A 24,920-nucleotide genomic window follows, 5' to 3' on the forward strand; every position below is an offset into this window, starting at 1 on the left:
AAATTGCAGAATATAAGCATAACAATAATAATAATATACATTTTATACATCCAACTACGTTTTTAGTTTGACTGTAGTTGAGCTACACTCTCTGGGAAGTCCAGTGGAGCATCAATGGTGCAATGTGGTAGTCCTACCTCTGTCCCTGTCCCGTGGGGGCCACACAGCCTCTGTTTCTCCCTCCTTCCCTCCAGAGACAGTGTTATTATGCAATCATATCCGTCACAGCTGTTGTTTTTAAAAGATAACTTTTTCCTTTTTTTCTTTTCCTTTTTTTTAAAAAAAATATATGAATATGAGGTTCATAGTGTAACAATACAAACTTATACCAAACAATTAGAACCTCAACTTATACAGTAAAATAACATTCTGTCATCATTTAGTCACCCTCATGTCGTTCCAAACCTGTATGACTTTCTTTCCTGTGTAGAACAAAAAATGGCATTATATGGAAAAGAGCAGCAGGAACATTCTTCTAAATATCTCCTTTTGTGCTTTATGAAATTTAAAATGGCTTAAGGGTTTAAAACAACATGACGGAGAGAAAATGATGACAAAATTTGTCATTTGTCGGTGATCTATCCCTTTAAACTTGAACTGTAAAGCCTTGTCACCAGTTTGTGGGGGGAAAAAAAGGACCATGGGACAACCCAAAAGGTAGCAGCGCTGCTAGGTGCGTCTCCTAACAAGATGACTGTTCAAAGGCTTTTTTGTGCTCTGGAGAACATGAAAGACGTGTTTAAAAATTTAAAAGCCCGATCTGTTCCAGTGCTATGGAGCGGCAGAGGGAAGCAGATTTTCACATCGTCGTAATTCCCCAGTCGTGTGCTTTGTAAATTAATTAAGATGTTTATGACAGCTGCTTGCACCTAATGGAATGCTTATAGACTTTTGTCATTAATAATTACTGGACTGCAAGGCTACTTCCTTTATGTGTTGGGGAGGGGAATGTGTGGACCCTTCAATGACTATGTCCTGTGGTTAACCTCTTGTTTAGTTATAAGTTGGGGTCACTACACACTTGAGAGCTTTATGTTGCATTCCTATTGACTATTCCTATTCTTACGACTGTAATTGGCAGTGTAGAAACTAACGCCACTTTTGCAACAGAACAAAAAAAAAGTTAACTGCAAATAACATTTTCTTATTCAGTATTTTTTGTCTTGTTGTTCAGCAAAATATCTAAACGTACTTAATACAATTAGCTTTTTTCATGTACTCTAACAACATTTTTATAAGATTTATGCTTTAGTTAAATGAAATCAAGAAATACTTAAGTCTACTTAAATCTAATCGTATGACAAAATATATCTTATTTTACTGATTAAAAATACGTAATTTTTTATTTTTTTTTGCAGTAAGAAATTACAGTTTTTTGCAGAATAAATAAATAAAATACAGAAAGAAAGAATAAAAAAATAAAATGAGTTTTATTAGTTTTTAGAATTACTTAATGCAAATAATATATCCAAATATTTTGTAGCATCTGCAATAATTTGAAAAGGCTATTTGCTCATAATTTGTCATCTTGCTGCTATTCGACAAAAAAAGTGCAATTCAGTTTCTGAACATCTTTCGGAGGATCAAATTGTGTAGCTAGCACTGAAACATCAATTATGGGGTGATAATGCTCTATCTCATGTTCGAAAACCAATTCTTTCCAAAAGAATGAGCCAATGCAGAACTGCCAGGATCTACAGTTGCCACAAAGTGGTAACTTGGCAATAAACTAGCAAGTATCTATTAGCACTGTCACTTTTTTTTTTCAGTAAACATGTACCTCTTCTTGTTAGCATCACAGTTAGCTTTGTATCAATCAAACATGATAAGATTTTGTTTCTGTTGGGTTTGGTGAAGGAAATTTGAGTGATGTTTGAGTCACTGTCTAAATACCAGTCGCATAACTAGTTTTGCAGTGATGCCAAGACTTATTTCCTGTGGTGGAAATGGATTTGTCTTCTCATCAAAAGAGAAAGCGATATTTATACAGCCAGTGCTTTCAGACAGAAAGCCCCAGAGGCTCATGTTACTTCAGAGTCAATGGGAAAAAATTAATAAATAAATAGCCCCATTTCACTGATTACTAGACGTGCTATATTTTAGTGCCCTTGTATTTCCACAACTTTGTTGTTCTCTCAAGGGAGCAGGAGGCGTTATGTGTGTTCATAGGTGGTAATGTAGTTCCCGAATATGTATAGATTCCTGTATATTAAGAAATATATTTTATAAGTTATATATATATATACACACAATGATTTCTGAAGGGTCATGTGACACTGAAGACTGGAGTAATGGCTACTGAAAATTCAGCTTTGCATCACATGAATAATTAAAATTGTAATAATATTTTACAATTAGGGCTGTCAAACGATTAATCGCGATTAATCGCATCCAAAATAAAAGTTTGTGTTTACATAATATATGTGTGTGTATGGAGTATAATTATTTTCTATATATAAATACACACACATGCATATATATTTAAGAAAAATGTGTTATTTATTTATAAAATATTTATATATAATATAAATTATATATAATCTAAATATATATACACAGTATATACATGCAAATATTTCTTAAATATATACATGCATGTGTGTGTATTTATATATAGAAAATAATTATACACCGTACACACACATATATTATGTAAAAACAAACTTTTATTTTGGATGCGATTAATCGCGATTAATCGTTTGACAGCCCTATTTACAATGTGACTGTTTTTACTGTATTTTTGATAAAAAAAAATGCAGCTTTAGTGAGCATAAGATACTTCTTTCAAAAACATAACAAAATAATCATTCCAACCTTTGGCGAATAATGTTTTTTTAACTGTAATAGCTTAATTTTCAACAGCAAGCAGCCGGTCTGTGTTTTTGCCCGCTTTCTCAAACACTTCTTAAAACAGTGAAACCCACACAAGCAAATTTACTTCAGAAAGTGCAAAAATATATATCTTTTCTTTGTTAATTTGTGTTAAAATGATGTCTGTTACAGTAGATGTTGACGAATACCGTCATTCTAAATTGTTTAATGGAGGAGATTTGTGTTGGTCATTGGCGGTCTGCCTCATTGGCCCCCCACGTCACATACTTCCAAATAAGTGCAGGATATGGAAGCATTAAGCCTGAACCCCGTTGGCTGGAAAGTGACTTCTCTGATCGACTCTCTTCTGTAACAAGAGCCCCTTTGATCTTCACAGCACACTGGGAAGAGTGCTGGCCGAGCTCTCAGGTTTTAATTATGAAAAACATGAAAGATACATGCGGAACTAAGTGCCAGGCACGGCCGCGGCCGCATACAGTAGCCGTCTCGCAAACATCTTGAGAGATCCTCAGATATTTCCTCCCTTCTCCTGGACCAAGGGATATACAGTAATTCTGTGACATTAATTAGAGGATTGACAGACATGTAATTCAGCTAATAGGGGGCTTTATTACCTGAGAGGTTTGCCGGAGCAATTACCTTTATTGGCCGGTGCATGATGTGGACAAAGTGGACTCCCTGGTCTTCACCATTATAGTTTCCTCAATTCAATGAGCTGAGACCAGCACGCCGTACAGGCCGAGGTCCCTGTGGATAGCGGGAAGTGTGTTCCCTGCACCACTTTACTCAAATACACACGCCAGACTGGATGTTGTTTCTGACTGGGATTATAAGGAATGTTTAATTCATCTGCACTCAAGCCGCTATCTTAAAAGTCTTTCTGCTTTACCAGTGGAAAGGTGTCTGAGAGATGAGGGGTGGGAAAAGAAAAACATTCAAGTGAAATGCTCAGTGAGGGCGAGCGTGGTAGATGTGGCCTTTAGATGTGGTTGGCCTTGGAAAGTACGACGACCCACACTACTCAAGACGACGTTAGCTGCCTCAGATTTCACACACTCAGGGGCTGGCGAGATGAAAGAGAAGATATGTAAGTGCTTCAGCTGCAATCCACACTGCCACGTTCAGAAGTTGATATATCTGCTGTGCTTTTGCTTCTTGCATTGACATTTTGAGATGAATCAACAGCAAGCTCACAGACCCGGGAAAGTCTGGATTGGAATTTCTCGTCGTGTTCATTATGAGTCATAAAGTCCGGGCCTTGCAGACGTCTCAAGAACCAATTGCTGCTTAGCCAGTATGTGGATGCAGTTGCAGATCATGTGACGTCTTGTTGTGGTTTCTCTGCGAGGACAGTTTGTTCTGACAGACATATTTTCCACTATATCAGTGGGAGCTACTGCTGATTTGTAAACCTATCCATTTATAATCATAATGGTAAGCTGCAAAAAAGTTTGATCATCTAGATCAGTGGTTGCCAAACTGGGGTAAGTGAGGTGACAGAGGGAGTACGGCAACGCAATGCCGAGTTCTGCCGTTCATTTAATTCTACCTCATCTTAAAATAACATTAAAACCAGGCATGTATTTCTAACAGGCAAAATGCGCATCTAGTGTAAAAACAGGAACAAGGCAGTGCCATAAAAGGTCAAATACATGACACCCAATCAAATTGCCTCATCTTTTTGTGGTCAAAACTGACTGCATCCACACAAGCAGCATGCATATGATAGGTTGCGTGCAGAGTATACTGCCTTAGCAAGTCTCGCTATATTATTGCCGTTCTCGACAATGTACTGTACCTTTGTAAAAATGGGGAGAACAAATATAGACACAGAGAGTGCATAGAGATCTATTTAAAGGGGTGGTTCAGGATTTTGGACATCGGACCTCATTTCCAAGTTAGCCTGGGTGTTATTTATCAGTGGAGACAGTTTTCAAAAATTTTCACCCAGTCCTTCCAGTTGCATAGTTCGCCGGTGCTAGGCTAGCGCGAGTCAACGGTAACTGCTAGCCTGCCATTAAAACAGTTTTACCCACTCCACAGTACACCAAAAGCTAATAAATGATAACGCCAGACTATCGATGTAAATGTCTGTTGAGAGAATAATGTTAGAAATCAAACTACCCTTTCATCGCATTGCAATAGTTATACTTTGTTCCCTGTATTTATTAGCACAGTCTACAGTAGCGGCGGAGTGATATTAAGTTACCTAGGCAACCGAGACTACTACTAGCTAGCTAGCTAGACGTCCCGACTGTTGTCCGCTTCTGTTCTGTGTTTACTTTTCGGCGCAGTACTACTAACAGGAGCAAAGTAAAATCCCGCCGCTGCTGAGAAACTAGTTCCTGTAAATGTAATGCGATCATTGAGATGCAAGAGTAGTTTGATTTCTAACATTATTCTCTCAACAGACATTTACATCGATAGTCTGGCGTTATAATTTATTAGCTTTTGGTGTACTGTGGAGTGGGTAAAACTGTTTTAATGGCAGGCTAGCAGTTACCGTTGACTCGCGCTAGCCTAGCATAGGCGAACTATGCAACTGGGAGGACTGGGTGAAAATTTTTGAAAACTGTCTCCACTGATAAATAACACCCAGGCTAACTTGGAAATGAGGTCCGATGTCCAAAATCCTGAACCACCCCTTTAAGACTCAAACTCTCTTTGATACAGAAACATACCCTGTGTGAGTTCTTCTTGTTTTTAATGTTGATCATATATAATACGAGCAACAATGCAATTTTCCCAGAATATCCACACAATTTTAAATATGAAACTGATTTTATACAACAGATCAACAAACAAAAGGGTAATACTAAGTGACATGCATCTTAACCACAGCATTGTCAGTATTGTTTGCTCGTTTTGCTCTTTATAGGTGTGACTGCAGTATAAGTGGAAGCGAGGAGGTACGAGGAAGGATGTTAAATACCTCAGGGGGTACTCCACTCTAAGAAGTTTGGGAACCACTGATCTAGATTATTCATTAGTGGTGTTTGCAAAGTCAAGCATTACTATTACTCCTGCTTATACTTAGGGTTTAAACAAATGGTAAACATTAAAATGTGATGCTAATGCTAAATGCTAATTTAGTTTAATACTCGCTCCGATTGACCTGAGAGACGCTTTACGTGCAAATATTTCAGCAGTTATTGTGTCCTGTATTTCTGTCGACTGAACCAGCGATACCAATCATTCGTGAATGAATCATTCTTTTGGTTCGATTCTTTCTAAACGTGCTGGTATAACGGTCTAAAACTATTCGGATTCATTCGGACCGCTCTGTCACTGAATCATCTGAAGCGGTTTCTCGGTCAGTACAGTAACAACAAATAGCGCTGTTTTCAGTTGTTTCACTAGTTGTTTCAACACGGCCCAGCACAGAGTTCCGTTTACTCCCGGACACTAATATTAAACATTGTTGCGACAGCCAGTGGGAAGCGTTTCAATTCGACAGACACCTCTCTGTTACAAACCACAAATCACTCGATGATTTAACTAGTATTAAATCGGACGAAACAGCCTCAACATTCCCAACAAGACTGATGAGGAAAGCAGGAGAAACATTGTGTTATGAATGAAATTAGAAGACTTTAAATCCCCTAATCATCACCCTTACAAACATTTACCATGAATATACTGTAGTAATTTACCATGGGTTGGGCAGAAATGTGCAATATTTATATTGAATACTATGTTATAGTGATATATATTGCATTAGATTTATTAGGTGGGTTGAGGAATATATAATTAATTTTTGTTATGAAATATAGTAATGAAATAACGTATAGTTTTTAACCTGTGTTTAGGCATTTTTTATACAGTGTGAGTGAGTAGCCTGTAGTTATCAAGTCTCACTGTCAGAATATTTTAATTTAAGCATAACAATTATAAATAAAATAATTATTATTTCTCACCAATAGCTATTAGTTTGTATAATTAATTTATTTGTTCCAAAGGAGAATAGTTGTACACAGCTGTAAATTATCAAGTTTTTATTTATTATGGTTTTATATATCTGCATACTGTTGGGTACCACATTTCCAAGTAAATACCACACTTTTTTAGGTTTACTTTAACTTTTTTATTGAAATTGTTATGTTTCAATAAATAAGCTAAACCCCCAAACCAACCCACCGGCCCACCTCAACTTTTCGATTTGATAATCCGGCCCTCGAATGAAGCTATTTGAATAGCCCTGGCTTATGCTACCGCTAACCCGGACATCAAGGTCACTTCCGTGATTTGGTAAAAGCCCGTAAAAGTCCTTTGCAAAACTCACAAGTGTAAGGGAAAAGCTAGTGAATTTAACACTCCATAGAAATATATCCCAAATTTTTTTTTTTTTTTTCCCGAAGTGTTGACAACTTAGTGTTAACTAATAATTGTTGCAAACTGGTACCAACAAAATATTAGTGCATTCCTGGAACTGGACGTCGTTACACTACATCCTTATGCATTGCTTTCTGCCAGGACTTTTACGGGCTTTTCCCAAATCACGGAAGTGACCTCGACGCCGGGTTAGCGGTAGCATAAACCATCAGGCAAGTGTTATTTAAATAAACTCCTGATGTACTTACAAACTTTCCAATGCCTCATTTTATGAGTACAGAACCTATTTGTACCACTGTAGAAGTTTGGTACCATTCTGGCCATTATTAGTGGGGTAATTTACGTTAGCGCCTGCACTAAGCCATTTGGCTGATATCTCTAAATAAGCTCTAACTTTAATAATGTTCGACCAAGCGGAAAAAAAAAAAGCTTCTGGGGGGGTGTTTGGCTCAAGGTCATGGTGCAAAGGACCCTAGGTTGAAATTACTCTGAACCATCCCTTTAAAAACTTACTCCGTTGTTATCTCACTGCCTAACTAAAGAAAATTTGCTTATTTTAGATGAAAAGAGAAGACTGGCTTTGTTCCAACTTTATGATAAAAGTTACATCTTGATCACTCGAGCTCCCATATGGAGAGCAATGTCTAGTATGCTAGACGAATGGGCATCTGAAATAGCTCTTGGCTCTCAGATATGTTAAATGTCTCCATATATGTATGGTGTTTTGTTAAGTCAGCCTCATAGAGCAGCAAGAGTGTGAAGTCTGGTTAGAAAGACATAAAACTCGAATTCCTTAGCTGAACCACAGACCACAACACTGATTTTCTCACACACATACACACACACTGAAAGATTAGTTCTTCTCTTGTGTCCGCAACTGGTTAATGCGGCAGCAATCTCCGCCCGAGGAGACGACTTTGGTTTAATTAAATGAATTTATTTATCTATTTATTTAACATTTTGTACACTCCCTGTCCTGGCCTTCACCCAAGGGCAAATTTAGCTTCTCACCATAAAATAAACATATCTGAGCATAATGCAAGCGCTACATGGAATATAATTCTTAGCATGGGAAATATTAGTGAAGGAAAAATATCCAAACATGTCAGCATAGACTCAGCATAATTTGTTTTTATGAACATGGCTAAACTGACGACTTCAGTGGGACGTTCTGTGTCACCGGGGTCCAGTCAAATATTTTACAGGGTGGTCTTGTTGAATGCTGGGAGCTGTGTTTATGATGGTGGGTTCAGGTTTCATGGGGAGCTCAGATGGGGATCATGCACAGATTATTAAGGAATGGGAATCCTGGAGTGTGGGAGAGAACGGGGCCCTCCATCCTCCCGAGTGATGTCTGCTAGTTGATCATCTGAATGAGCTAAAGACTCCAACAAAAGCTGTGCTCATGCTGTAAGTGTGGGGAATGAGAATTATAAAAGTATTTACTATCAGGTAGGACTCCCAATTTAACCTGTTCATACAACAGCTACAAATGTCAGTTCCCTTTTAGCATAGCCATTGTCCTATTAACTAGCGCAGTTTCTCAATATGCACTCTTTTGCGATCTTGTGTTCTTGTACTACGTCATCATCAACCGCCAAAGCCCGGTTCCAATACTCAAGACCGCAAATACAGAGAACACATAAAAGTACCCGGATGTGTTCTTGATATCGAGATATGTGCTCAGTGGTCAGTGGAGCAACAAGATCACAGCACATTTCACTTCTCACAAAGATGCGATCTGTGTCTTTGTGTCCTTTCGAGTTTGTTCTTTCAAGGTAGCCTGGCAAGAGGATGCAAGTCAGTTATTTGCATTCTTAACATTGAGAAACAGCCTAGTTGTCCACTGCTGTTTCATTCACTCTTAAAATTTGGTTGTGAGTCCTGAAAGTTTTAGGTCAGCGGTTTTCAACTGGCCCTTGAGGTCCATTTTCTTGCAGAGTTTTGCTCCAACCCTAATCAAACACACCTGAACAAGCTAATCATGGTATTCAGGATTACTAGAAAGCTATTGGCAGGTTAGTTTGATCAAGCTTGGACCTAAACTGTGCAGGTAATCGGACCTAGGGCCAGATTTGAGAGAACCCCTGTTTTACTGTTTGTTGTTGTAGTTTTAGTTTTAGTGAGTTCGGTTATAGAATACCGACGCCACTCTGGTTTATATCAGAACTGTGTGTGAATGTTTTTAACCATATTTTGCTACTGTGTGAACGTAGCCAGGTAGAGATGTGCGAAGGGACCTTTTCTGCAATGGTGTGTAGCCGCAGTGGACCACAAGTAAATGTAGAGTCAGCATTCTAAGGAATAACTATGTATTATCTGTATTTCCTTCCAATCAGCTGATTACTGTATCCTCACGTGCGTGCCACTAACGACTCCTGCGCCTGGGTCCGTAATGGTTCTGCTGCGTTATGGGAACGATTTACCGTAATCATCATTTGTTTAAGTACTCGGCTGAATGAGCTTCTGTTGTGCTGCATCTTAGCAATAACAATGGCGCTTACCGTCCGGACTCCCTGCGGTACAATTAAAATTCCGTTGGAGTCTCCAATCTGCCTGCCAGCCATGCCTGCTGTTCATGTGCCCTTCCTGGGCCTACGTCAATCCCCTTTGCTGCTATGTATAATTCACAAGCTACCAGACAATATTAGGGACTTACCTGGAGACTCCTGAGCTTGAGAATGCAGTGAAGTTCGGGATGTCCAGCTTTGTGAATTCTAAACTGACCTGTGTCTGTGACCTTTAGATCAGTGGTTTTAGTGGTGACATGTCTGTTCTGATCAGGACAGCAAGGAAACCATTGCTAAATGCCAATAATTAAATGCAACTGGGTGTGGGTTTAATCCTTAATCTCGTCCTGAAGCAAAACCAGTTGAGAAGCACTGCTCCAGTAATGCTCCTCTACTTGTTAACTGTGGTCTTCAATTTTATGTGATTTGTCTCAACAACAAACTTCTGCTTGGTTTCTCGTCATGTTCTCCTTTTCAACGTGACACTACGACAATGTAATTTCTACGTCCTCTAAAACTAATTTGGATGTAAATCTGCTATTTGTGGAGATGTCAGATGGCGAATTGTTCAGTGGGAACCTGTGGAGCCAGCCACGGCGGCTTGATTTTAGTTAAAACCAATTAGAAATGACCAGAAATAACAGCGCCTGGAGATGAAGTCATTTTTCTCTTGAACCTCCCTGGAGAGTGCAAGGCCTCTCTACGGAGTTCCTTAAGCGTTTTAGAATATTAGGAGGAGAGATGATGAAAATCGTCAAGCTTTTTTAATCATTGCATTTTGCATTTGAAAGTTTATGAAGTATAATAAGGCTAAGTGTGTCAGTGCAAAACGGGTAAGAGAATGACTTTGACGAAACAAAACTTGGATGACATCCGTCCTCTTTTCTGATTAAATAACTCTACTTATGATTGAGAAGGTGATCTGTCATAAGAAAATACACGTTATGTACAATTTAATAACACGTGTACATGAAGGATATAATAAACTGCTTGACTTGTATGGATCATTGCACAGTTCTTGCAAAAGCATTCTTGGTTTTCATAATATGGGTTATGGGTGGAGATGAGATCTGTAATAATAATAACAAAACGTTGTAAACCGCAGTATGATAACTATTTGATTATCTAAGAAAGGTAATGCTTTCCATACAGTGCATAGTTTGTTTAGACAAGACTTTACCGTACATTTTTAAGCTAGCCAGTATAATCTGCTAAAGAATTGTATTTTCTGACCAGCTTAAGGCATCCGTGGCTGCGAAAGTGTTTTCTGTAATTTAGATGACAGGATGAATGATTCATGAAAGGTTATTGTCAGAGAGAGGATGGGCTTAATCTTGTCACTTGATGATGTTGTACCTCAAACAGAAGTTGATGAAAATCTATCCAAACAGATTTGAGGTTGTCACAATTTCCCTTTAGCATTTGTCTATGCCATGACTAGTTTCTTGACTCGTAAGGGCAAACTTGTAGAATTAAAAAATTGCTCTTTTACTGTAAGATGTTAATAGACACTAGTCCATCAATACCCCATTTTTGTAACCACCAAACCTGAGGGTCAACTCCTCAATTTATAGCATTTTCCGTTAGCATTTAGAATAGAATGTACTGTTATGTGCAGAATTTACCAAAAGCTCTCTAAGTCTAAACAGATCATAGAAACCATTAGGTCTCTACAATCTACTTTTGCTTACAATTCTTTTGTTCAATAAGCTGAGTTTGTGGCCTGTTGTTTAGCGCAGTGGTTTTCAACAGTCCTGGGAACCTACCGCTCTGCACATTTTGTATGTCTTCTTTATTTAACACGCTTGATTCAGGTCATCAGCTTGTTAGGAAAGAGCTCAATGAACTGAACTGAGTGAGTCAGATAAGGGAGACATACAAAATATGCACAGCAATGTGTAGAGGACTGACAGGAAGCAAAGTGGGAGAGAGAAAGGGGGACAGGATCGGGAAAGCTACCCAAGCCGAGATTCGAACTTGAGTCACTCGAAGCGCAACCACTCTACATATTAAAGTGCTGCCCACGAGGCTATCGGCTCTGATGTCCCACGTCATTCTTATTGTCAATGGACAGCCCACTCTTCGATTTTATTGCAGAATTATGTTGTTGCAGAAAAGTCCAAGAATGTTTCTTGTCTTGAAATGCCTACCAAAAAAGAAAGGTCCTTTTTTTATTGTTATAATACAAATTACATTCAGTCCAGGGCCATTTTGTGTAATTCTAGCATGCCTACCTAAAACCAGAGTCTATTCTTCCAATATATCACAGCTGCGTTAGGGTCCACCAACCCTCAAGCAAGCCACCTATCTTTATCTCTGTCATCATCCCCTACTCAGCTGTTACTTTTCCAGAGGTGTCTATACCAGCCTTGTCCTTGTATGGCTGAGAGAGCCACTGTCCTCCTCCCTCGCCGGTCTCCATAGACTGAACAGTGAATGAGGATAAGTGTGAAGCAGCAGTCAATGAATCAAGCAGTCTGACCGGCAGCAGCCGGGGGGGAAGAGAGAACGTTGAGCGGGCCCCCCCACGGGACTGGCCTCGCATTAGGAACTTCCTCGCCTGTGTGTTTCTGCCACAGGTTAAATGGATCGTTCCCATTAGCTCGGTGAGGGGACAGCTCCATTACGTCAAGGAGACTCTAACTTTGAATGTCACGGAGTGCCGAACCCTAGCGCAACGCGTCAAGCACCCTGCCGGAGAGGCCTCGCTGACAATAACCATCCATGATCATCATTTGCTGTCAGGTGCTAAGGAAGCTGGAATTATGATGCACAGCCTGCCCGACAGACCAAGACACAGAGCGCTCTTTAGTCCCGCCGGTTGGGTGGTGAAAGAAGCTTCTTGCTCACACATCTCGGGTCTAAAAATTGAATTTGGACCCTGCACACATCCTTTATGTTCTGATATGAGTCTGCTTTCACCATGTTTCTTATCGGTTTACACTGGGATTTGGATAAGGAATAAAGACCCTGCCTTGCGCAGGTCTGAGACCCTTTTTTTTTTTTTTTTTTTAACATGAGCATGACACGGTTTCACCAGGAGAAGCTGTCCCAGATCAGCGTGACACTGTCACCGCGTTTTTCCCATCTGCAATACAGACGGCTTTACCTGGCAAGGAATGTGGACTGCTTGGCCTTCTGTGGCAGATGTGCTAAAGGTTAACTTCAAACAGTCATCAGTGTGCTCGGCATATGGAATCTACAAGAGGAAGAAAGCAATGAATTATGGCCGTGGACATGCTTAGAATATTTTCCAGGAAATATCCTGAACCTTCTTATCCACATTGCTAGTCCCTGACAGTTATTATGAACAGTAATATACTGTATTATGATTGTGAAATTCTGTTTTTATAGTTAAAAATGCCATGGGTTACGTCTTTTTTTAATGGTTTAATAATAAGTAACTGTATGCACACAAAATAATGTCTAGATTATATCAGTTTTGTATGACTTACCTGTAGACATCCGGAAAGATGACCTTTTGCTTGGCTGATGCAAACAGTGGAAATTATCATGAGTAAGTCTTTAACCTTTCATGTCCACAAAAGATAACAAGCATTTTCTTCTTTTTTTTTTTTTTTTATGTCAGAGCCAGTGTCACATCTGAAACCATTGTTTTGTGTGCATGTACTATGAGAATGGTGCAATATGTTTTGGCAAATCATGTTGCATCTGTCATTATTTTATCATCCATTCATCCAATGTTTTTTTCCCCTCTATCCACCATTTCCGACATCCATTCTTCTTATCTGTTTGTCTTCTTATCTGTTCTATATCATTCTATCCATCCATCCATCCTTCTAACATTCTATCTTTTTATCGCTCTATTGTTCTTTTCCCATCGTTCTGTCATTCTCTTTTTAGCGTTACAATGTCTATCGGTCTATCTATCATATCTTTTGTATACTGTCCTCCAGTAGAATTTCTGAATTTCACAGCACTTTGTGACCGCAATCATGATACCGTCCTTTGAAGAAGGCCGGACAAGCTTTTTCCATCTGTCAAGGATGGATTCACCTCCAAACCGACCCATCACCCCATCTTCCAGTGGAGTAGACATAACCTGGCAGGCTTCACTGGTGTCAGGGCCTAGACCCAGACCCCCTCCAGCTCCAAACTCTGTTCACCCATTGGTTCCCTGGCCCCTTCCCCTTGCACCCTCCAATCATAGCCCTCCCAATGACACCTAGAGGAGGAAGTGGGCTCTCTCCCCACCCCTCCCCTCTCTCTCCTAGCAACAGGCCATTTTTCTGACCGAGCCTAGCGTCCTCTTTTTGACAGTAATGATTTCCGAGCAAGTACATTTTTTTGTGTTTAGATTGGTTTTCATATCTGTAAGTGACATTGACAGAATAGCTGTTGTGGTTTGGGAAGGATCAGAGACAGATAGCTGATAGTTCTACAGAATAAGGATGGGAATCACATGGAGAGAGAGGGAGAGATAGAGAGGGAGGACAGGGCAAGAATGAGTGATTGTGACAGAAGTTGGATCAAAGACTGACGGTGTCCTCGCATTCTTCTTAGCAAAGTTCATGAGGTATCTGATAACTACAGAGCGCAACCTGTTTTGTTTCATGCTGTATGATAGAATGCATGGTGATAGAATATATGGGTTTTTTCCCTCAGTGTTGTGTGGTTTTGTGGTTATTCCTCAGGTATGCTTTTGCAAGCACGTTCACAAAGTTATCTCTGAAAGGCTTAATGTCACCTAAGCTGTACTATATTTTTAAGGCGTTAAATGGCTATTTTAGGCATTATTTTAGGCTCCTGTTGTAAGTAGTGCAGCTTTTCTAAAACCTTTATAACTTTATCTCTTTTGTGGAGTACAAAAGAAGATATTTTGGGAGAGTGTTGCCTTTAGGATATGTAAAGACTATTAATTTTTGAATGCTGCTTCATGTTGAATTTTACAGGCATGTTGCTTTGAACTTGAAAATATATAGTCTAGTTAAGCTATTTTCAAATTACTGAAACCTGTCGTCCACTCTTAAAAGATTGAATGTTCTGAATCCTCTAAACCAAACTAAACCAAAATACTATTCTGTAGTGAATAAATAGGGTGATATCAATGACCCTTCCCTTTTCCAGCCAGAGTTTTAACCATGACAGTTACTGGACAGTTATTTCATTTGTAAAAATCGAGAGCTCGAGAGCCAGGAAAGAAACTGGTCCAAATCACATGGATTGGATAAATGGCTTATTCCCTTGGACCCTCCCTGTTGTTTCACACCATTAGACTAGAAATGTTTCCTTAAAGGGATAGTTCTCTAAACTAAATTCAAATAATAATTTACTCACCCTCATATCGTTCCAAACCTATATGACTTTCTTCAGTGGATCACAAAAGATGAAATTTTGAATGAATACTAGTTGCAATTAATGGGTTTGGAACAATATGAGGATGAGTATTGAAGGATTGATGTGGTTGAATTATGCCTTTAATATGTTCAGTTACGCTGGCTCCTAGAACGAGACCTTTGTGTTTAGCACAATGTTACTATTGGCCACAGCTTGACGTCATATTTTGGTAATTGCCATTTACCCCCATGCTGAGTGCTTTGTGATTTGATTGCAGGTGTAACTTACAAGAGGAATATTGCTTGTTTGTTTCTTTGGGTAATGTTGTTGTTGGACAATGTGCTTCCAGTGATAGCATTGTTGATCTGTGAAGCTTTACAGGAGTGCCTTAAGTTTCGCTTCTGGGTCCTTTCTGTGTTTTTGCTGGCGTGTCCTCAGGTGCATCTGTGTGCACGTGTGCCTGCTCATTTGCTTTACTGTCTTTGACTTGTATTCCCCCTTCCCTCAAAAAAACATCTGAAGCATCGTTATCGCCGGCCAGAGCTCTTTTTATTTTCTGTGGAATTACTGAATCATGTCAGCTCGACGTCCCTTGAGTTTCAAATGCAAGCTGTAGAAAAATTAGCCATTGCTTCCGCATGACAAGTGGGATCTATTAGTCTGCTGTAGCCCATAGAGCATGAGCACGCCCGGTCCACATGGGACCCTCTGTTTCAGCAACATGCACACACATCCATCCGTGCCTCTGTGGCATTAGTCATGCTTTATAAGGTCAGACATAAAGATGCACTCGGTGCTTCCGGGCTACACCAACAGACGTGAACATATTCACAGATCTGTTTAGCATTCTGTATGTGATTTCCTGTTAATTTCCATTGCGTGGAGGTCAACTATGACAGCAAGGCAACTGCCCGGCCCGTGTGACGGCAACATACTGACCTGCCTGACCTTGCTTAGACACAGCCTGTGGCAGTGCTAAGAAGCATTAACACAGTCAAAGCTAGCTTTTGGCTCTCGGTCAATGTCACGGCTTACAGCATCTCCGTTCCAATATGCTGTCCGCTTTTCTCTGTAATTTACATTGCTTTCAGCTGTACACAACTGTATGTTTGCACACTGTTTATTTGAAATAATGAAAAAAAAGTAATATTGTTGTTGTTTTTTTTATCTTTTGCAGGTATTTCAGTAACAAAGAAGACACACACTTGTAAGTAATTATTTTTCTTTTAATTAAATGTTTAAGTTTAATTAAATTATTTTAATGTTAAGATTTATTTTAATACTTTTTAATACTAATTTGAATATTATTGGTCATTTTCATTTGATTACTCTTTTTAATGCATTTTTGAAGACTATATAAATATAAGATTTATTTAGTTGTGTTTTTCTTCTGCAAGTATCTCCAAGTATTTTGTGTGTGTGTGTGTGTGTGTGTGGTCAGCAATATTGGTGCTGTTTCTAAGGCTATTTCTCAGTTATATTTTCACTGTATAAAAAAAGAAAGCTTGTCTGCTATTATTCATTTAAGAAATCTGAATCCCTCATAGGAATCATGTGATTTTCTTCTGAAGGAGAAGGTGCTGTATTATCTACTCTGCTTGCTCTTTGAAAACAAGGATGCGTTTTGTGCGTGACCTTCGCGAGTGAGGTTAAAGACGTTCCTTTTGATAAGTCTCTGAGAGAGATATGGATCAGCTCTGGAGGGAAGGCTGTAGAATCTCTGACAGGTTGCATATGTGACCTTTTGGGACTCTGTGCATTAGATTAAGTATATCAGCGACTTGATCTTCGTTTCAAGTTTTGTTGTGTTTGCAGTTCGGTTCAATTTCACACCTGAGCTTCTGAAGAGATGTTAAAAGCTGATTTTTTGAATACATTTCTTCAGTGCTGGGGAAGCTACTTTAAAACTGTAGCTTGTCAAGCTACTCATAATTTAAAATAGTTGTCAAGCTTACAATAATGTCACATTTTGTCACACCAACTGCTACTTTTCAAGTATTTGATACTGGAAAATCAACACTATTTTGACCTAGATTCACTATTGAAAACAGTAGTTAAGCTATTAGTGTCATTAGCTTTATTAGCTAGTTAGCATTGACCAATTACTGAGAGGCCGTATTTGTTTTGCATTCTAGTCAGCTGTAAATCTAGCTAATGAAAGCTCATCTTGTCATTTTATATAAAAATACTTCCATCCTTTCATCTGTCTACGTTCACTTGACTTGTTGAAAGGCTGTAGAAATATCCAGTTGTAGCTGTCTTCTCCATTCATCCAGCACAAAGGTTGATCTTTCATCCTTTCTTCCAGGGCCCTACTGCTATCTTAATTACGGTGCTGATCACTTCTCCTTAACAGAAGGAAGTGAAATCAAAGAACGTTTCAAGTGAGAGGGTTCAAAGCCACGGACCGGACTTCACTATTTAATCTCAATGAAAGAAATGCTAATGACGCGTGTCAGAGAGAGCGAGAGAGGCAGTTAGAGAGAAAGAAGAAGAGAATGAAGTGTGAAGATGACATGTTAAGGCTGGTGGCAAGGGTCAAAGGGCACTGTTTGACAAAGAAAGGGTTCAAAAAAATACATTATGTGTTGAGAAAGGGTCTTGCGAGTTACGAAAGCGTGTATCGCTCAGCATAATTCATGCTAAGGAATTGGCCGGTTTTAGTTATGAAATCAAACTAGACCCTAATTGCTTTCAGTAGTAATAAGGAACCTCTCAGGATACCCTAGCAACCTCATTGATACATGTTAAAAAATGATTGGTCCAAACTAGCTAAATTAACCTATTTTGCTTTTTAATGTCAACATATCATTGAATTTCCTGTTGCACATGAAAATCCGCTGTATTGGATAAACTAAAATGGTGTTCATGCTGACTTAACTGAAGGGATCAGCTGAGATTGGATAGAGAAGTCACAGGATGTGTGTGTTGGTTGGGGGTTTTGCAAATGTGCGTTTTGCAATTGAATAGACTGCATATGCAGCCATAATGCATTCATGGAAGCAACTGAACTGGAATGTGCTCATACCCATGCTCATATGCACATGCAAACACACACACCCAAGGCTATAACAACTAAACATTACATTTACATACATTTCCCCCAATCCAGGGTTGCCATGTCTGTGAGACAAAGACAGCCCAATGACCAATCGAAACTAACCCAAACTAGCCTAATAACAAAGAAAACCAGCACAAATATGGTCATTAAAAATATGCTATTGTTTTTAGGCTATGTTTGCACGACAACGATGTACTAAAATTCTTTTCGATTTGCATTCTGGTGGAGTCAACACTAGTTTCCAAAAGTCAATCTAAAGATGATTTGGATTGCCTGATTTCACAAAAACATTGCATAGTATATGATGGCCACAGACTTCAGACTATGATTATATGTAGTCAGATGATATCAAACATGTTTTGGGCCTGTTTTAGAAAACTTGTTGTTTTCATTTGTCATGTGTCATGAGATTGTTGTGTTCGGGAAGGTAATGAAAGTCTGTTGTTATTTAGTAGTGTATGATGCCCAGTTTTTCTCAGTCGGCGAATGTATGAGGCCTAGTGTTTTATGTAAGTTGTGTAGTGTATTTCAATCTTTATGGTGTAATGTGAGTAAAACATTTAACTATACCTTTATTTAAATTATTTCACATGTAAATTCACTTCATTTCTACCAATTTTCATATCTACAAAAAGTTTTGGTTGCTTTTAATCTTAGGTTTTTTAATATGTATTTTTTTGTATTCATAACAACACTTGGCATTACTGTTTCTATAAAAATAGTATTCTTCTTACCTGTTTTGACTTGCAGAAAACAACAACCCGCAGCAGCAGTAACCCTGCAGTCTCAACCACACACACTCTTTGCAAACTCTCATCTTCCCACACACACATCACACAGACTCATCAGCCTCATCTCTCCACTCTTGCCTGGATGATCAAAACCGTGGAAGCAGCCCACCGGTCCCCTCATCAATATAAATTACAGGGCAGCTGTTGGCTAGCAGGCACTTTCCCGCTCCCTCTCGGCCTCCCCTGGCTGCATGTTCAGCCTTTAATAAGCCTGAGCACTTTCTCGAAGAGAACAGATACTTCAGTTCTCCTCTTTACGACTCACCGGCCGCCTCTCTGACCAACCCAATGTTATTCTGAAGTGCCACGGAGACAAAGCCAATGTATAAACGAACATTCAATGTTGGAAAAACGAACATTCAGGTCGAATTTCACTTCAATTAAGTACATAGTACATAGACATACAGTTTCTTTTTTAATCGGTGGCCAATATAATGTACAAATATAAATAATACAGCTTTATCATGACGAATGAGCATTGTTACACAATTTTGCTCAAAAATTAAATAAATAAATACACTTTCAAAACTACATGCAAACTTTTGAAACTATTTTCAACTATTAATTGGCTAATTGAAACAAAATTGTCACATGACACATGACCAAAAATAGATGGAAATAGAAAAAGATGCAGAGTACGTGAGAAGTGCAAATTTCACTTTTTCAAATTGTAAAGTTTCACATTTCTGAAAAGGTTGCTCTTTTAGTCGTCATTTGTATGACTGGAATAGACACTCTCAGACACTCTCAATTCATTTGAGAATGTGGCGTAAACACTGACTGTGAAACTTTCCCCACAGGCTCTGTTTTACTGCACAGTTTCAAGTATGGTTTTCTTTACGTTTGAACTTGACATTTTTATGGCCGGCCTTTTTATATAGTGCTACTGCGAGGCCATGCGGTTCGTTCTGGCAACAGAGTCTTTTCCTTAGATAAACAGTGCTGTTTAATAGCTCTTTGAGAGGAAAAACACAACACCAGACAGGAATTAAGTACTTAGATGTCTCCTGTTAAGAACGAGGTGTTCCAAGGAATTTAAATAAATGACAGAAAGAAAATATTGTCCTATAAAAGTTCAATAAGACTTTTAGTACAAAAGTACTCGTTTTCAAGGCCAATTCTTTTGTTCAAGCTTTTCAGACAGGAATTAACTTGATTAAATATGTAGAAGAAAATATTAGTGTTTTCCTGTGGGGAACTCTGTGGTTTGCTAAGATGGCGTTTTTCAAATGTGGCTATGCAGTTTCTTGGGTTTTTATGGGTACACTGTAAAAAAAAAAAAAAAAAACATGTTTAACTTAAATTAAGTTAAAAAGTAGTTTAGTCAAAGTAGTTTAAAGTAGTTTAGTCAAATATCCAAGTTGTCACTTACTACAATTTCACATTTCAAGTTGACTAAACTTAAAATTTTAAGGCAGCACGAATACTTACTTTTTTAAGTTGAAACTAGGGCTGTCAAAAGATTAATCGCGATTAATCGCATCCAAAATAAAAGTTTGTGTTTACATAATATATGTGTGTGTACTGTGTATAATTATTTTGTATATATAAATACACACACATGCATGTATATATTTAAGAAATATTTGCATACATATACTGTATATATATTTATATAGTTTATATTATATATAAATATTTTTTTTTTATATATAAATAACACATTTTTCTTAAATATATACATGCTTGTGTGTGTATTTATATATACAAATTTAATTATACACAGTACACACACATATATTATTAAAAACAAACTTTTATTTTGGATGCGATTAATCGCGATTAATCTTTTGACAGCCCTAGTTGAAACATTTTTTTTTTTTTTTTTTACAGTGTAGTTTCTTGGATTTTACTAGGTGGTTTCTTACTGTCCAAGTAACAAGAGTCCACCCTCAAGTTTTTGCTATAAAAAAAAAAAAATCACTTGTTTTATTGTGTTAATTGAAAATTGTAAATCTGTGGCTGAATAGAGAAGTAATAGATCACCTTTCCTCAACAAGTGCATATTTTGAGGTGTGATTCATGTTTGCAAAAGCGGTACTGCTAAACTTCTGAAAATTGACATTGCTAATTATTCCCACATCCATATAATTACGCGCTGGTAGAATGTGATTCATATTTTGACTGCAGTAGAGTCCAGAGATGAGATGGTGTTGTTGTAACCTGTCTAGGACGCGACATGTTGATAAGATGCACTAGGTGATTGCAAGCAGTAGACTAGGATTTAATCTTTTATTTGCGTATGTTTGCCTGTAGGTGTGTGTGTGTGTGTGTGTCAGCTCTCATATCACAGGGCTGATCCCTGGCCAGAGAAAACGTCTGTCTCGCCAAGTCGCTGCACCTTGAGAAAAAACAAACAAATAAAAAAAAATAAAACAGATGAGCAAAATGATTAAGGCCATGAATCTAGCATTGTGTTACTCAGTAACAGATAGAAGCCCTTTTGCAGCTAAACAGCATGTTTGCATGTATGGCTACTTCAGGTTTAAAGCTGAAGTGTGTCATTTATATGCCATTTGCATCAACAAATGCAATTGCAAACAGGTTTCCTGAACACTCCCCTTGTCTGCTATTGGTTGAACAAACAAATAGTCCTGCCCCAAACTCATTCCATTGCCTGAGCCAGTGTTGCTATGCTAAGCTGGTCGGGATATTTGAACAAACGGCAATGTTTTTAAAACACCACAGAGACACACTGTTTACACTGTGAAATCAACCTGCAAATGCTTTAGTTAAAAAGTACTTACAGTCTCTTTCTTCATTGCGTCAGCTTATTTCCTATTGAAAAAAGGAAGTTGAGATGAGATGATATCGAAGGTCCTCTAAATTGCAGTTATGAACCATAATTTGCTACTTGTTATTGCTAGTTAGAGGCAGGTGGTACTGGGAAAAGGACTTTCTAGAGGACATTTGATTGGAGAAAAAATGTGGACACGCCCATGAGTACAGGATAAGTCATCGCTGTTTTGAATGCATTTTTCTAGAGGAAAAAAAGTCATGTCAAGTCACCTATAGCACTTTTTACAATATAGATTGTTTTAAAGCAGCTTTACAGTGACAACAGGCTGTAGATTTTAAATAAATGCACTAAAAATTCATTTTTATCAACTTTCAGGAGTATATTACCACATAGATAATGTCAAAGTTAGCACACATGGACTAAAAGCCACACAACTTCATTTTTTTCTTTAAATATGTATGTATGTCTTATTTCCCGGCAAATACCGAATAATAAACATGCAATCTACTAGCATGCACATGGAAATCTGCCTAGATTTATGTGATATTCTGAAGTTGTCAGAAGCTTCGGGTATGAAGCACAGAAGATAAATGGGCTCGGTATTACGCTATGGTTTGTTATTCTATCGAGAATTATTCTCTCCTAACGCATTGTTCTGCCATGATGCTGTTAGTCATGGATGACAGGTATTGAGCAAATGAAGTATTTGCTTGTTTAGGGCGGCACAGAGAGAGCGACAGCTGTAGTGGTGGAGCTCGTCTGAGTCCCGTACAGGTTAGTCGTGACCACAGGGACGCAGAGACATTGATCCAATGAGAGAAAGAGAGTGAGGAACGTGAAGAAAGGCAAAGAGAGAGAGAGAAAGCGATGGAAAGACAGATTGATTGGAATGGAGTCTGGAAAAAAGGAGGGAGAATTTGAGTGAGCGAGCTGTAGAGAAGGCTTATCTGTCTCCATAGCGAGGACAGGCTGTGTCAGTGTTTATTGAGAAGCATGGCCTCACCCTTGCCAATTCATTTGTTTACCGCCCCGTCCAGCACTGAGAGAGTCACAAAGAGCCAGCCATGCTAATCTCAATCAAACGATTAAGACATTATGGCCGACCTCGCCGAAATATTAATGGGTCATTCTACAATACGGGTTCCTCTTGTGTCCCTCGCATGTATAAAAATGACTTACAATGAATAGTTGATGCCAACTTTTGCTGTTACATTTTTAAAGTTTTTAAAGTCTTTTTCTTTTATCATTATGGATTTTGGCATATCCACAGGATTTTTTTTTTTCCTTTTGTTTCTCTTTGGTGTATTAGCAAATCTACAAATAAAGTTGTATTCTACATGCACACACATGTAGAGTAATTACTAAGATATTTCCAAACAAAATTAGATTTAGATTTGCTAATAAACCCCATTCATTCATTCATTCATTCATTCATTCATTCATTCATTCATTCATTCATTCATTCATTCATTCACAGTGTTACCATTATATTTTCCCCCTTTTAAAGTAATTAACTGTTCCTTTAATCACAATGATATGTTCATCCTTTCAAAAAATCATGCAGTTTGATAACACTTAATTTGTTGCTACAATGTTTAAAATCATACTTTAAACAAATACATGCTTTTAAAAGTAGAAAAGTCACTTGTTCCATAGAATGCAGACTTTCCTAACAAACAGCTGCGCAATGCATAAACATTTATTGATAACCAATATTGAAAATGCGATAAACTGTACCCGTTCAAATGATTAATCAAACGTGGATTTCACAACTTCCTTTTCTTCGATGTTTCATGGCATTTCATGAATCATTATTTGTAAGTTGTCATTGTAGAGAGGTCGTTTGCTGGAACTTGGACGAGAGCCGCCTATGGATAATCTAACGCTGTAGGGATTTATTAAACATAATCATGCTGTACACAGCCAATAATGCATCCCAGCAGTGGTGTGACATATTTCTGTTGCGGAGCTAAAACGTAAATGAGAGTTGTATGGGAGAGCCTATTTGTTGAAATACGTTTAATCTTCTTGTCTTGATTTGGCATACATCCTCTCTGAGGAAAAAATGATATGATGATTTCGTCAAGATTGGTTATGCGCTCCAGATGAAGGGCTGGAAAGTATTGAAAGGATTTAAGAGTGACACGAGATCGAGAAGCAACAAGTCACCAAGGCGTGACCTTCAACATCTTGTTTTGTAAAGACTGACATATGGAAGCGATTTGTTATATGGCTTCTATCAAGAGAAGTTATGGTCACGGCATGCCACGGTGTATGTTTTTTGTCACGCCAGTTGGCTAAGTGCTTGGTAAATGAAGTGAACACAAGCTCGTCAGGAGAGACTGTTTTGAATGGACGTAGCGTCCCAGGAGTGTGCTTTCCGACAAAGCGATTTCGCTCTCAGCATGCCTCAGAAACCCAAAGTTTTCCATCCTCAAACAACAAGAGACACTCTCGGCAGCACGTTCAAATTGACACTCTCCAATTTTAACAATAGATTATGTTTCATCTTTTTTTCCATTTGTTTGTGCCATGGAAAGAATATTTTCTTTTTGGACACTTTGCCTTAATCCATAATAGCCTGTCATTTTTTTATCAGAAATAGGTCAGTATATTCACAACAGGGAAGGATGGGCCGCTTCAGTAAAAAGGAAATCAATAGAGACATCTATTTGTCGTAAACCAGGACAGCATGATTTTTATCCTTTTCTTCTCTCTCCCTCGATACTTTTTCTTCCATCCACACAAAATGACAGCATGTCATTTTTCAGCAAAAGCATTATGGTCGGCCATTTTGCCGAATTGCAAATGGGCCTTAGTGAATGGGCTTTTTTTGCATAAATTGTATAAATTGAAGCAAGGCTTTTTTTGCTCTTCCATCACCTTCTTTGGCTGAAGCTCTCTAAATGAGAGGGGTTTGACATGATGGTGGCTTTTGTGTCCTTTTTGACCAGGCTGGGGTCTGGCGTGGGGTTGTTACAGTAGGGGTTACTCAAGGATGGGTACTGGGCCCCCTTTAGTTTCTTTGTAGTCACATAATCTGTCTCTTCCCCTCTGTGGTGGGCATGCTTTTATGCCGTCCTCAGCTTCGTCAGCTCTTCTTCCAGCCACGCTGTCCCTTTGTGAGTCCCTCTGAACCTGAAAGACCTTGTTGTGAAGAGATGTCAGCCTAGAAAAACAACGGCGAGTGACATGTGTCATGCACACAATGCGTGTTTGTTGTTGTGGATTGTATACAGAGCTCCATCTGCTAAGGTGGATTACAACTTTGCAGACCGCAGCAAGTGACAGTGGACAGGCACGTGCCTGCGTGGGCATTTGGGCGGCACCATAGTGCACCTGCCTTGCCATTCGGT

General features: G+C 38.6%; 1 protein-coding gene across 1 annotated transcript in view; it reads left to right on the forward strand.

Annotated features, from left to right (window-relative positions):
• roraa (RAR-related orphan receptor A, paralog a) overlaps positions 1 to 24,920 on the forward strand; it is a 285,244-nt gene that overhangs the window by 185,481 nt on the left and 74,843 nt on the right. Inside the window, exon 2 of the mRNA XM_079858788.1 lies at positions 16,150 to 16,179. Coding sequence (XP_079714914.1) covers positions 16,150 to 16,179 — 30 coding nt within the window. The remainder of the gene's footprint in view (positions 1 to 16,149; positions 16,180 to 24,920) is intronic.

The sequence above is a fragment of the Squalius cephalus genome (assembly GCF_949319135.1).
Source record: "Squalius cephalus genome assembly, chromosome: 23".
Lineage (NCBI taxonomy): Eukaryota > Metazoa > Chordata > Actinopteri > Cypriniformes > Leuciscidae > Squalius > Squalius cephalus.